The sequence below is a fragment of the Catharus ustulatus genome, chromosome 2 (assembly GCF_009819885.2).
Source record: "Catharus ustulatus isolate bCatUst1 chromosome 2, bCatUst1.pri.v2, whole genome shotgun sequence".
Lineage (NCBI taxonomy): Eukaryota > Metazoa > Chordata > Aves > Passeriformes > Turdidae > Catharus > Catharus ustulatus.
The window spans coordinates 91,872,549-91,888,130 of NC_046222.1; the positions used below are offsets into that span (position 1 = coordinate 91,872,549).

Here is a 15,582-nt window from a genome sequence, read left to right on the forward strand (position 1 = left end):
AGTGAGGAACTACAGCTAGCTCTTCCACCAGAACAGCATTCATGGAATAAAGAGCTCTAAGATTTACAGGGCTTATGCATGTGTCTACCTGAGAGCTCAAGGCTAAGTTTGGTGAACATTAATGGCACCAGACTTAAAGATGCAAATTGGCATGTAATTGAATCTTGGTAGGATCAGGAAAAAAAATTCAGGACAAAATTTCACAGTGCTTGAAATCTGTTTTTCTTTAATTATTGCAGTGAAGTATATAAATAGAATATCAGGTGATAATTTCTCCTGAATGTGCTGGACCAAATTAATGCTCTTGCAGTGCAAAAAAAAAAAAAAATTAAAAAAAAAATATTAAGCACTGCTTGTTAATGCTGAAGAAAATTTGATCTTACAGTAAAGGTCTAACCTTGAAACAGAATACAAACAACAGTCACTTCTTTGATCAGACATTTCCAGTGAAATTCAAATTTAAAATAAATAATAGAAAGGTAAGCTATTATACTTTTTCAAATAAAAAAAAAAATAAAATGAAAGTTTCTTTGAATTATTTTGTTTTATTTTCCTAGGCAGAGGTAAAAAATGCTATTGTATTGTTGCATGTGTTCTTTCACAGATATAAACTCATACGAACAAACAAACAAACAAAGGATTATCAGGTATAAATTTTAGATTCGTTATCATAAGTTTTTAATTTGAAATACCAACCAAAATGAAGGGAAGTTTTAAGATTATTGTCTCCAAAATACAATATGAAAAAGGAAATAACTGAGTCTTAAAGTTATCATGTCTTATTAGAAAGAACTCACTCTAAAATGCTCTTAAAAAGAAACTGAGTTTCATGGAAAGATGAAATAGCTACACTATCAGAAAGGTTGGACCAGGTGATCCACTGTGTTCCTTTCCAACCATGCTGTGATTCTGTGATCCTGCAATTTCAATGCCTGGTCAGGTTTTGTGTATCCTGCATGCATTTGTGAACACTCTGTTCATGAAGGAATTCAATCCATACATAGAGTTGTTGAGCTGCAGATGGAGCTTTTTTTCTTGCACTAGAAGAGTCCTCACAGTGTTCGACAGAACAACAAAAGTGTTAATACCTCACTAAAAGTTGACAATAAGATTAAGTATGGACATTCAGCTTCAGTACTGTTTTGTTATTGGCATAAACCCAAGATAGTTCTAAAGAGCTGTCAGAAATTTAGAAAAATTACTGGCAACCATGTGTATACAACATACAAGAGAGTAATCAAAGGTTGTCAACGAATGTACCAGCCTTCTCAAAGTTCTTTGAAATATTATTTAATGTATGGCAGTAAGTTTCCCTAAAAGACAGTACAAGCACATCTGAGTACGGTAATTTCACGACCATAAGGCACACTGGACTATAAGGCACACCCCCCAGGAGTCGGCAAAATTTGCAACTTTGTAGATCAGATAAGGCGCACCGGACTATAAGGCGCACCTTTTTTTTTCAGTGAGGCTCCGCCCCCAGCTCCCCCCGCGCGGTTGCTGGCCAAGGCCCCGCCTCAACCCAGCAGCCATGGGCCCCCGGGCCCACCTCCACCCGGCAGGGGCGGTGCTGTGGGCCCCTGGGCCCGCCTCCAGCTGGCTACCATGGCACTGCTGGCTCCCCCCATGGCTCACAGCTCACACTTCCGGTTTGGCAAATTTCGCAACTTTGTAGATAATATAAGGCGCACTGGACTATAAGGCGCAATTCCAGGTTCAAGGGAAAATTTTAGTCAAAAGGGTGCGCCTTATAGTAGTGAAATTACTGTAATTGCAGTGTTACACTACTACTCAGTGCTACCTAAGGTACCCTAGCTGCTTCTCACAGTCATTTAATCTTCAAACATGCTGGTTTTAAGTGAGGAAGAGATTTATAAAGCAAATCAAAATGTTTTTAAACAAAACTAATCATCTGATCCAAATGCCCTGGCTTTGAGACAGACAGTGTTTATATTCCAGTCAGTCTGTCAACTATGACATTGCAAAGACACTACCAACAAGTAGTGCCTACAAACTTAAAAAAAACCTGTCAGTTCAAAACACACCTCAGACCTACAGGATTCATCTAGTCCTGCGTTGTGGATTTACTCTGGTAAAAAAAACAGTACCTGAGCTTGAATCTCATTAAAATCCAAGACATTACTGTTGGAGATATGTGAATTGATCATGTGTATAAAAAACTCAACAGATAAATCAGGAAAATTTCAAAAGATTCTTGAGTAAATAAAAAAAGGGAATATTATACAATTTCATGTCATGTAGGGGAAAAAAATCTGCAAAAAGTTCCTATCATTATATTATGCTTATTTACTACTCTGAATTATTCTGTCCTTTAAAAATATCTCTTAATTTTTGATAGATCTCCACTATTCAGAACTGATGCTTATTTCATGAATGAAACAACTTTTCTTCCTTCAGAAAGCTTCCTCCACATTTGAAGTCTGTCCAAACAGCACTAATGTTCCTGCATAAATCATAAATATTTAGAAATATTTTTAAAATTTTAATATTGAGAAACATTTTTACAAGCTCGATTAAACAAAGTATATATTACTGAGTTCTCATAAATTTAAAAATAAAATTATTTTTTGTTGAGAGTTAACCATTCTTACACTGTTTAGCCAACTCCCAGGTTTATTCTGGTTTTACCCAACACAGCAGAAATAAAAAATTATATAGATCAATACATATACATTTATACAAGCAAAGCAACTACAAGCAGATTTTTAGAAGGCACACAAGTACATAAAAATCACAGTATGATCTCTGTTCAAGAACTACAGGGCCACTTGAATTCTGCCCAAATTTCATAAGACTTCTGAATGCAAATGACTAACAAGATTGGCTCTGCAGTAATGACAATTTTTTTTATATTGCTCTATAATGGTATTTTGCATTCTCTCATTACCACGTAAATTGCTATTTTTAAATTGGGACAAAGCTGTAATAAATCATTACACAGTTATTGGTAACTGTAACAGTAGTGGTTATAGTGTTAATTTTTACTTTGCATTAGTGATGATGACTATTCTAATTTTCCTACATGACCTTATAGGCAACATCTATTTACCTAGCTATTCCTAGGAAACAAACTGCTATGCTAACAAGTCACTTCTCAAGACTAAATACAGTCAGCTAACACATCTCAATTTTACAACAAATGTTTACAACATTTGAAGAAAAACCTGGTAACAGCAAGTGTTAAGCCATCATCCCTGGAGGAATTTAAAAGATGAGTGGATGTGACGCTTAAGGACATGGTTCAGTGTTGCATTTGGCAGTGTTAGGTTAAGGGTTGGACTCAAAAATATTAAGAATCTTTTCCAATCTGGATAATTTGGTGATTCTCTTCTGCAATGTTACAAATCTATCAGTGAGGAAAATTAAAAACCCTCATTCTTCCTGCATGGAAGACAATGGTCTTGAAAACAGATAGATGTCAAAGTCCTCTACTTGCTACAGACACAGAAATTCTGACAGAATTGATATTCATGTTTTAGGTTCAAACTACCAAAATAGAGCTGTAAATGAAAATCACAAGAAGAAAGTTTGAATTAAAGCAATACCAGGATGAGAACACAGTCCCTGAAAACAGTATTTTTTTACATGCTAGGTTTGGTTGTTATTTTGTCCAAGAGTGTGAATGACAGTGTGCACATAAACGGACTCCCTCAATTAACTACAAATCATTTTTATTCTTCATTTCCCACCATAACTATCAATCAACCTTCAGCACTTTCACCCTTCATTTACCATTCTCTAACGCACAGGCTGTAATTTTTCAAGTATTATGTTGTGGAATGAAAACTGTAGATCTTAATGCTTAGGCTTGTTTTTCAATCAATCTCTACAGTTTCAATTTTTGTTTTACTTATATTCATCAGAGGGGAGAGTTCCTGTGTGATGTCATTTGCTCCTGTAAAGTCTAACAAGGTAGCAACCAGGGTCTGAATGAACAATAACACCCATAAGAATACTATACAGATGTAAAAATAATAACAATATTTAAATTAATATGTGCAGAACATAGTATGTCCCTGTTTAAAGATGACAGAACAATTAGTTTATGCCATGATCTCAAAATGACAATAGAACATCTTTGCAGTTCACAAATACTTGCTAAGAAACCTCTTTAATGCCAGCACAGTCTGGGTAATCAGAGAAGGAAGAGGAAAGAAGAAAAGGATTTTCTTGTGTAATTAGTATCTCAGACTTTCCCTGACATACCTAACTTTCAACTCATGGCATCCAGAAAGTTTGTATGATCCTCTCAGATTAAAAAATGTAATAGTGAAGCTATAGAAAAGAAGAGAGAATAAGAACTAGCAGGTTCTACATTTAGTTTTGTGCGTGACAGTTAAGACTAAGAGCCAGGCAAACATTAACTGTCAACCAAACTTTCCTACCTACACTGCTATTCAAGAAAAATATTTCATCTCTGTATGCATTAAGCCATTTCAGCAGATAGCCACTGTCAGGAAATAAAACACTAAATAAAAGTTATCTGAGTAAATCCATTATTTACATTCACAAAGAGAAGGTTGTGTTTTAAGGGAGCTTGCTCTTTAGTAATTGAGTAAAAAGTCTCTTTCTCCAACACACAAGCAGCACCTTTTTTCAACCCTACACAGAAGATATAAGTATTGCAAAGATACAAGTGGCTTCTTAGAAATGAGAGAAAGGAGCATTTTATATAGGCAAAGAACAACATTACCTGGGATAAATTATTGGCAGTAAGTTATAGGGTAAATTCAGAAAAATATACAATATATGAATATTAAATATTGAATACTATTTCTATATATTGAAGTACAGTAAACTCCAAATTAGAGTTACTTTCCAGCATTTGATTTAAATCAGGCGATCTAAACAAAACAAAAAAAAAAAAGGGGGGGGAAAGGAAAATAACCAAAACTCTTAAATAATTGCAAAAAATGAAACTGGGTTGTTGTGGAGAGTTTTAAGCAGAAAACATTGCATTGCAGGGCTTCAGGCTCAATGCACTGGACTAAAACGTCTCTACTTATACTTTCAGTATGGCACATTAAAATTTTACCTGAGAAAAGGATGAATAAAAAGTAGGATGTTTCCCCTGAGCGTTGAAAAGCTGTGAACTAAAGCAGGTCAGAAAACCAAGGCAGAAATTCCCCTGTACTCAGTCCATAGTTAAGTGATTAGAAAAGCAGAATTCAGGCATGAAGAAAACTCACTATCAAGATCCTGCCCTAATCAGAGTTGCTCCCATGCAGGATTTTGAAAGAGCCTATGTTTAATGCACTAGACCAGCACCAAACCAAGACCATGTGCAAACAACTTATTTGTTTATGTAACCTTTCAAAACTCAAATATGTATCATAAAAATCTGAAACTGGTATTTTGGAGTGTTCATAGAGTAGTTTACCCCTAATTTGCTATCCTTGCTATTAATATTCTAGAAATATTCATGGCCAACACTGCAAAAGAAAGCATCAATTCCTGAAAGCAGGAGAGAATTAGAACTCCTGCAGAATCAGAAGAAATCCTTCTATCATTCCACCTAGAACAGAGACTACTCTCATTTTCATTGAACAGCAACCCTTTCCACAGGAATATTCCTCTTCTTGAGAATTTCCAGTTAGATGGCTAAATCAGAACAAAAAAATCTCTGAAAGGAAGACAACCCACTTCTACCTCACCAAAAAAGAATAAAAATGGAAGTATCAGTGAGAATAATAAAAGCATTTCTGGGTTTTTTAGGTTTTGTTTTTTTTTTTTCATTGAGTTCTCACTATATTCAGCCCTATTTCCTACTAGGTCTTAGTCACAGCACTCTGTGCCCTCAAGAACAGTTTGTTCAATTTATTCTTCCATATAAATCTAAATGAGACCAATCTCTACAATCTTCTGCAGAGCCCAGTACTACAGAAGTTGGATCCAGAACTATGGTTTTCCCTTCCTGAGTGCTGCCATAATACAAACAGAATTTACCCCTTTTCTCCTTCCCATGTGCTCTACCTTTACACACAAGTTGTCTTTCCAGGTACAACTGCCTAGGATCAATCCTGAAGCAATGAATATCTCTCACTCCTTCATGTTACAAGATGCCTGACACTGTCTTGTAGGACAGTACAAAAAAAGACTTACAGCAGAAAGTAGCAATTTGACCTTGCATGACACTTCACAGCTTTCTCAGCACTATGATCTGGAAAATATTTTGATCTGTCAGGCAATATGCAACCCTCTGTCACCACATATGGGGAAACCTAGCTGGAGCTAATTTAAAGAGCATCAGGTGTGGCAATCAGCAGCTAGCAAAAATAACTTGACAGCCCGTGTGGTAATGGCCTGTGGCGCACTTCAGGGCTCATTTCTGTGCAACATGGTAGGAAAGCAGGTCAGACAGGAGAAAGGTTGTGATACTGCTTTAGAACTCATGATTTTCAATAAGATTGTGCCTGGAAAGGGACGTATCCTTCAAAAAGCAACAGAGTTGTTTCCTTTCAACCGACAGGTTTGCTCCTTGTGCACACTGAGAAACCGGTTAAATTAGTTACAGAGAAAACCTTTAACTGCTTTAAAAGAGAACTGCAGTTAATGCTTTCGAGCAGCAAAGCAAAGCACATCAGACAGAGCTTGGTCTTCTGTGTTTGCTGATTCAAATGAGCCCATCTATTTGTACCAACTATGCCTGTACAAACCTACTCAGGGTAGTGAGAGCTGCACAGCAGTATCCAAGACTGCTCTCATCTTCAGAAAGATGGCTAATGGTTATAAAGATACTGGAGGAGTACAGAAAACCAGCATGACTCTCAAGACAGCTAGAACTGGTGGAGTCAGGATATTACATATTCCAAAGTGAATTTATTTGTGCTTATAAATACATAATAAACACAGACGACTGCCAGAGACTGCAAGGATCAAATAATTCTAGAGGATCCAAGAGGAAACCACGAGTTACTGCAAAGGGAAGGAAGGAGGGAGGGAAGGAAGGAGGGAGGGAGGGAGGGAGGGAAGGAAGGAAGGAAGGAAGGAAGGAAGGAAGGAAGGAAGGAAGGAAGGAAGGAAGGAAGGAAGGAAGGAAGGAAGGAAGGAAGGAAGGAAGGAAGGAAGGAAGGAAGGAAGGAAGGAAGGAAGGAAGGAAGGAAGGAAGGAAGGAAGGAAGGAAGGAAGGAAGGAAGGAAGGAAGGAAGGAAGGAAGGAAGGAAGGAAGGAAGGAAGGAAGGAAGGAAGGAAGGAAGGAAGGAAGGAAGGAAGGAAGGAAGGAAGGAAGGAAGGAAGGAAGGAAGGAAGGAAGGAAGGAAGGGACATTAGTGTTTGCCTCAGAACACAGACTGATGAAGCTTTACTCAACATATGCAATTCAGAGGCTTCATTAATGTAATGATATATCTGAGAAACAGAGAATGCAAACCTGCAATACAAAACTACTCTGCCATTCAAAGCCTAATCCAGGGTGAGACCTTTTCCCTCCCACTATTAATAGCAGAAACCTCTCACATACTAACTTTTTTGATGGGTAATGTAACTTTCCTAATGAAAGAAGATAACATGTTAGTTCCCACACATAAGCTCACTGAGGGAATGTGACTGGAAAATTTTCCACTTTGTTACAAATTTTCTGTTAAAAACAAATTATATTCCATTTGAAGTTAAGCTTGAAACTATGTAAGGTTCTGAAGGTAGCTTTTCTTTTCCAGAACTTTGTTGTGGTCTAAGCTGCCTACTAAGGAAGGTGAGAGGGAGGATTTCTTTGAAATAAACTGACTTTGAAGGAAACTGTGTTTTGCTTAATTTCTGGGTTTTCTTTTCTTTGTTGTTGTTTGTTTGTGTGGTGGGGTTTTTATTGTAATTTAAATTTTAGACCTGTCAATCCAAGGAAAAAAAAAAGAGCAATGATAAAAAAAATCTAGTTTGTCACTAGAATCTAAATGAAACTGAGTTTTTTAAGCTGTAATTATCATCATTCTCTTCTGTGCCCTGTTTTCCTAATATTTCTGTTTTCATTTTGTTAATAAAGAGGAAGTAAAATTTCAGGGCCAGAACTTGGTCCTACTAAATTTCACGGTTTAAATCAACATGGAAGACAAAAAGCACACTTGCAGGGTAGCAAGTCTTCCTGCACGTAAAAAATTATGCATATCCATTGAACAGATCTTCACTTCAAAACGCTTTGAAACAAAACACAGGATACCTGCCTACAGAAGAGATGTTAAGACCTTCAAAGTTCTGAATTGGTTTAGCTTTTTTCTAGGATTGGTGCCTTTCATACCACGCAAGAGACCTGAGTATCTCAGATCTATAATTGTTGCTAGAAAAAAATAGGTGAAAAGATGCTTTACATCATAAAACACTTTTCTTTTTGATCTAATCAGTACACTGTTATTAGTTGTTCAGTATAAAGTGCTATATCTTCTTTCTTTCTTTTTTTTTCAATTCAAAAAGGTGGGTATTTTTGGTGGTATAACAGAAACTTTCCAGACGCCAGCAATAAAATAAAAACCCTCAAATTCCATGATGTTAATGGAGACAAGAACTGTGCCAAGTGTGTGGCCACAGGGGATGCAGTCAGGCATTCCCCTGCTGGTAGAACACCACTTTGTTTCCAAAGATCAAAGGCCCCTTTTAGGGAGACAGGTCCTGCTAAGGTATCATTTGCTAATAGCCTTCACAAGTTTGCCTAATATTTAGGTTGTTCAATCCGCTCTTTAAAAATCCTTGGAACCTTGCAGGTGATGCCTGAGAGTAGCTTGTGCCCATGATCTGAGCAACAGTCATTTATATGGAAGCTGAGGCCAAGCATAAGCCAGGATGAGGAAAAAAAAAGTCCTAGCCTTGCACCCAAGCAGTGACCTACACACTCTTTACAGTGGTTTAGATGTGCTTGAGAGACAGAGGAAGAAAGAGGGTAGCTAAGTGTTCACATCACTCACCGATGGCTGTACTGCTGATCTGGAGGGGATGTGACTGCTGACGACTTCAGTGCCCATAGTATGGCAAAAGGGCACCCAGAATATGCCTGTGCCAGGCAGGACCCACATATACCTGAGCTAGCCAAAATACCAGTTGACCTGAGAAGGATGAAAAACCACAGAGAAGCCACTGCCTGGCCAGCATCACTTTGATACATTTTATTCACCACAGTCTTCTCCTCTCCATGGTTTTTGGTTGCAGAACTATCTTCCCAACTGATCTGAAATTGGCAATCCTAACCTTAGAAAGTGCGAAGTATTTCCTAGGCCTTTCTAACTGTATTCAGAACAAAGATAATTTCCTTAGGACCATAGCTAAAGCTACACACTGTTAGAAATAGTGGATTTGCAATAAAGGATTGAAAAACTGAGTGAAGAGCAGTGTGGCATGAAATGGTGAGTGTCCCTGTCCTGTGAGTCAGACAATTTACTTCCAGCAGTACCATGCTAATGTAAAGGCCTCAATGAGTAGGTGACTGTTTATTAGTCCTGGATTTAACCCTCAGTATTGGCTGAAGTTCTGCTTGTTTCTGAGAATTACTTCTCACTTCTTCTACTGGTTCATTCCATGCTTCCTCTAATTTCCAAAACGTGCGTTTTCTTGCTGTATGCTCTGTGTTATCTGGTACACTACCTTTGTGCTCTAGCTGATAGGTATTATGGTTGAGAGTATTTGTATTAATACTGAAACCTTCAGGGCAGCAAGAACATGCCAACCACCCTGTTTGGAGGACAACCAACTCCCAGATGGAAAGGAAGATGTGCTTATGTGTGAGGCACCAACCAGCAATTCAGGGAAGTTATCTGTAATGCCTGATTCTCCAGCATTCCCCTTGTGCTCTCCTTGCCAAATGCGACAGCTCTGCAACTTCAAAAGGGCAATGTTATTTATCTGCATCAAAGGTAGGAGAGGTGCAAAGAGGGACCAGGGGAGGAAGCAGCGATGAACTAACTTCTGCAGCATTTGAACAACACTCAGCTCAGGTTCTGAAATAGCCAGATTGCTATCAAAGACAAAAAATGGCCTAGGACCAAGATACTTGATAGAAATAGATGTAGTTGAAAACTGTAAAATCTGTTTGATATATGAGGAGCTGTGTAATTCAACTCCTTTCTCTAAAACAGGATTTATGAAATGTGGAGAGACAAAAGGAATTATTTTGGTAACAATGGCTTCCCTGTGCCGTAAGAGATGTCTGACCTCTATTGATTTTATGGCAACTGACATGGGGACTTTGAATGACTATTTTGCCCCACATAAGCATAATGTAATTCTCTCTGCCTTAAGTCAATGATTTGAGGACACAGTGTATAAAATAAATCAAAAAACTTGCGTGAGACTGTCTTCCAGATGTTGATATGGGTGGGAAAGTGCATTAAAGAACCTCTCCATCAGATATTAAGGGTAGCTAAATCCAGTATGACAAATTTAAGTAAAGAGAGATAAATGTCACTTTGTGATAAAAACAGACACACCTATCAAATAAGATCTTTATAAATACTACGGAAAATCAAAGTAATAGCTACAAAAAATAACCTTTCTTTCATACCACAGGACATTCTTTTTTTCTTCTTGCAAATGTGTTATACTGTAGCTAATGACACACTAATAATTGTAATGATGACTACATACAGATGGCTCTTACTTCCCTCTAAACTGATCCAAAGGGATCACCTAGAAAGTGTATCAGTACATGTGCCATTAGCAAACAATAATTTCACTTATAATCAGTGGTAAGAATTCTCCCTCTAATTCCTGCAAATATTTAGGAAAAGCAAATTATATTAGGGGAATGTTTTGAGTGTTCCCCATTCTCAGTTCATTCTGAAGCACATGCAAGGTACAGTAAACATAAATGAAAAATTTTCTCTGATTTTTGTCATACAAACTTGCTGTGAACAAACTGAGCAGCATTTGTGCTGCAGCCATTATACTCTAGGAATACAAACCAGGAAAAAAAAGCATAACTATAATAGGTGGAGCACTAAAAAAAAGCAAACTAAAACAAAACAATGGGAAAAAAAGCCCAAAAGAAACAAAAAAAACCAGAACACCCCCAAAAACCTCACAACTGGTTTGAAACCTCATTATACAAATTTAAACAATAAAATAGTCCAAGATGGTTATATGCAGGTACCTACTGGCTCTTATTTAAATTTTATACTTATACATAGTCATGCTGACTACAAGACACTGATTCTATAAGATTTCTTTTGGAGATGTCTGCTGGTTTGTGGAAGATCATCTCTGGAGATGTCTGCTGGTTTGTGGAAGATCATCTCTGGAGTTGCCCTATACACAGGCAAATCCCAGCGCCTTCTTCTCAGCATTAAGGAACATAACTTTCAGGATCATATTTTGAAGATAATAGGTGCACATTCTTCTCTTGCTGTGTCTTACTTTCTGTATTTAATATGCTGAGGTTTTGTTTGCTTCTCAGAGTGCGAGATTTTCAGCATGGACTGGATGACAAATGAAATGTGTGTTCTTTCCTCTGCCAAAGACCTGCTGAATACCTAAGAACTAGCCCTTCCGTATCCTTGCAAAAACTCTGTACAAACCAAACAGGTTTTAGGACCCTAAGTCACTGCCACTGTGAGAATTAGCATTTTTTAAATACTGACTTGGAAATTAACTTCAGCCAAAAAAAACTTAATCTACACTTCCTCAGATATTTCTGCACACTTCCAGAATATAGTAACTCTTCTCTGCACCCAGAGAAGCTCATCCTCACTTGTGCAGAAAGTAGTACTTACTTCCAATATCTGGCCGCAGCTTTTTGTCATACTCTCTCAACAGCTTGTTTAGTATGAGAGTCACATCTGTGTCTTGTGTTTTTGGAGCTAAAACCCATTTTTGGTTAGCTGTTCCATCTTCATATTCATCCTCTTCAACCTTTGTAGAACTGCAAAACAAATGAAACAAATAGATATTATTTTACATAACTAAAATAAGATGCAACAGGGTGCAGCAGGGTGCAACAAGTGCAACAGGATTTTCTCATTAACAATTGTTGAGTGTCTGTGGATAGGTCATGATTGACAATGGTTTAGAAATTGTCTTCTGGAAGCATCTTCAAAAAGTTATACTCTGGTAGATAATACAGCTATCAGAGTACTATTTTATATCCTGTATTTTAATGAACCTATTCTGACTAGTTTACAACATACTTTTACAAAGAGTGAACATCTGCAGTATTACTTTATTAATACATCAAGACAACTGATTCATCTCTTGCACAAAGGCTAATAAGAGTATTAAAAATTCAGATCTGTTAATGCTTCCTGATCATTTTATCCTATTAATAAATTATTATATTCTCAGTGCCTGAATTTCAGAGTTTAATGTATTACAAGGCTTAGAATTAAGAGCTCACTCCTTGAATTTGAGATGGATTATCACAAGCACACAAATACATTGCATAAATTAATCTGAATTTCCCTGCAGCTTTAGTAATTTTTTTAAAAAAACAGTACTTCAACAAGAGTTGCAACTTTCTTTTTTTATAGTTGAATTATATTTATTTTAAGGGTATATTAATGCAAATGTGGTGAAACAACAGTTTTGCCATAAATCACAGCTAGAGATATTTTCACACAAGACTAATTTCATTTGTGCAGCTTTTTGTGCACGGACTTTAAAATGTTGATTTGAAGATGCACCTTTTGGTATCTTAGAAACCAAATCTGTTTGATACCTCTCACTGGAAAAAATCTATGACAGACTGAGAGGAAGTTATTAGGAGAAAAGATAACTTCAATGGTGGAAGCTATGGAAGGAATCGTGTTTTTCAACCTGCAATTGCCCAGGGGATATGAAATCATTTTGCAACATTTTTACATAAATATCAATAATTATATGAGGTTCAAAGCAGTGGAGAATGAGGGGCACCAGTCTTGTTTGTTCATGGGATGTGCTACACACATCAGTGCAACTTTCTCTCTCACCTTTTGTCCATCTGTGAACATAAAAGAAACCTGATACAAATATAAAAATTTAATCACAGAGCATCATCAACCCTCAAATTGCTCGAAGACCACTATTAGAGAATTTAATGAAACTTTAAACTGAAACTGCTCCACAGCCAATGCACCCCAAGGATTAACCATGAATCACTTAACATGACCTCACAATTAACAATTGCTCTAGGCACAATTGCTATATAAAAATAATTTTTAAACTTAGACCCTGAGGATTTTCTGCAGAGAGCTCACGTAACTGAGTTGTAAAAGTAGAGAAAACTTAAGATGAAATTTTGAATAGACAACCACTACTTTTCTGTTATTGGTATTGTATTTTCTAAAAACCTGACTTTTTTTTCTCTCTCTATAATTCACCCAGTGAGCATTAAAAAATCTCAAGAGGATTTTGGGAGAATTTTTTTTCCAATCAGATTCATGAGTGTGTTTTACTACTGCTGTTACAGAACTATTCTCATAGGAGGCATCATCTCTGAACATACATGGTTGATATTTCCAAGCTGAAACCCTGCAGTGGTGCTGAATTGCTGACAGCAAAGAAGGACAAATCATACGTCTTTTTCTGCTGCAGCCACCACAACTTTACCACAGGCATTCAGACTGCACCTGGAAATGAGAACTGAGTTCAGGTAGTATCATGATTCTCATTTCAGGGAGATGCTACTTTAAAACAAGTCGCTAACAAGAGTCTAACTAAGCACTACCAGACCTTCTAGATCCCCTCACTCTAGCAGCTTCTTTCCTAGAAAGTACCTCCAAACCATTTAAATCCCTACCTATTTGCTAGATTAAGATTGGAGGTGGGAAAGATCTCACAGTGGATCAGACCAATATACTAGACATGTATTTTTCAAGCTGTTTTGCTTTCTTCCTTAAAAAGTTATTACTTCCCTTCCATTGCTTGCCTCTATATAGTTAAGCTCCTTCAAGGCACTTCGGGTTGCATTTTTCTCTTGAACCCCTACTGGTGACTACCAATTCCTATCATGTTCCTGATACCCAGAAAAATAACTATAGGTGATGGCAAGCCAGTCTCAAACTGGGAAGGAAGAAAAGCTACATGCCTTCCCCAAGCTCTTCATCGTTTTTGATTCTGTAAGGAGACAGAGAAGAGACTGTGCTTAAACTGCACGGGAGGAAGTCTAGAAAACTCTGAGAGGTTGTCAAGAAATGGTTTGTTTCCTGCAATAGGTGTGTCCCACACTTGCTTTGGAGGCTGGTACGAAGCATCCTTTAGTTCCTGTGGGGATTTAGGAGATAGACACCACTCAGGTGTGGGGCAGGCTGCCAGGGAGGAGAGGGCAAGGCCCCTGAGCACGCCTGTAGCCTGGTTTGTAGTGGTTCCTACACGGGGGAGCTGAGCTGACCCCTTTGCCTGGGTTATTCCGTGAGGGTGTACGACAGCCCCGGACGACCAGAAGGACCGAAATCCCAAAGGTCAGATCTGACACTGCCGGCTGTGCCCCTCCAGCCTCTAACAGTGGGGATCCCGCCGGGCAGACCCCTCCCGTGATCCAGGGGATCCCGCAACCCCTGCTCACCCTGTCCCTCCTCCCGGCCCGCGGGTCCCCCAGGGTGGCGTGGGAGGCAGCCGGGGCCGCGAGGGGAGCCCGGGCAGCTCCAGTTGCTGTCCCACCGGGGCCGGCAGCCGCCCGAGGGGAAACTTCTGCCGGGCCGCCTCAGGACAGGGCCCTGGGACAGGGCCGGGAAGGGACAGCGGCGGTGCCGCCGCCCCGGGCGCGCCGCGGAGCCGGGCGGGTCCCGGGATGGCAGAGGGGTAATAAACCGTGTTTGGGAACAGAGCCCCGGCACGGCGCGGAACAAGGTGGGGAGAGCCCGCTGTTCTTCCTGCGTGCCCAATATTGGGCAAACTCCGGCAAATGGGACTTCAGCCCTCCAGCCCCAGGGTAGAGAGGAGAGGGCTGGAGGGAGGCGAGGGGAGCGCAGACTTACCAAGCGTGGAACACTGAGAGGAGGAAGAGAAGCGGCAGGAGCTTAGCGGACATGGTCCGGACAGCGCTGGCCAGGTGAGAGGTGCGGCAGGACGAAGGAAACGTTGCAGAATGTTCACATGGAAGGGAGAACGAGGCAGTGAGGTAAAGGTCTGAGCCTCTCCTTCTCTGTATTCTCAGCTTAATACCCTGAAGAAAACACTCTCTTCCACAATGCTCCGAGAAGGGAGGGGGGAGGCGAGAGGGAAAAGGAAAAAAAAGCAGCAGAAGAAGTGGAACGAGGGGGAAATCCCCAGTGGAGAGGCAACCAATGCCAGGTATAAATCAGGCTCCGCGGGCTGACAGGTGTTCAGCGGGCACGGAGCCGCGTCCCCTTTGCCGGATGAGCGGCGCGGCCTCTCCCGCTGCCCGGCCGGCGCTGGCCGTGCCCCCCGGGCGCTGCACGGCGCGGAGCAGCCCGGGCCGGGCCGGGCCGAGCCGGGCCGGGAGGGGGCCGGGCTGGGGCGGGGGGAAGGGGCGCACCTTGCCCCCCCCGCGGAGCGCCTGCCCGCAGCCAGCCCCGCAGCGCGGCACCGGAGAGCTGCCGGGGACCGCCCCGCATCGGAGAGCGCCTCGTCCCCGCTCGCTGCCCAACAGGTTCCCACCTCGCCGGCAACTGGAGGAGCCGGGAAGTGAACCCTGCCCCCGCCCCAGCGGGCGCA

The 15,582-nt window shown here is 40.1% G+C and overlaps 1 protein-coding gene across 1 annotated transcript in view; it reads right to left on the reverse strand.

Annotated features, from left to right (window-relative positions):
- Nucleotides 1–15,305, reverse strand: part of GABRG3 (gamma-aminobutyric acid type A receptor subunit gamma3) — a 311,180-nt gene extending 295,875 nt beyond the window's left edge. Inside the window, exons 1-2 of the mRNA XM_033053092.1 lie at nucleotides 14,883–15,305; nucleotides 11,706–11,854 (exon numbers count right to left, since the gene is read on the reverse strand). Of these exons, the coding sequence (XP_032908983.1) occupies nucleotides 11,706–11,854; nucleotides 14,883–14,935 (202 nt within the window). The 5' untranslated portion in view covers nucleotides 14,936–15,305. The remainder of the gene's footprint in view (nucleotides 1–11,705; nucleotides 11,855–14,882) is intronic.
- Nucleotides 15,306–15,582: the final 277 nt, after the last annotated feature.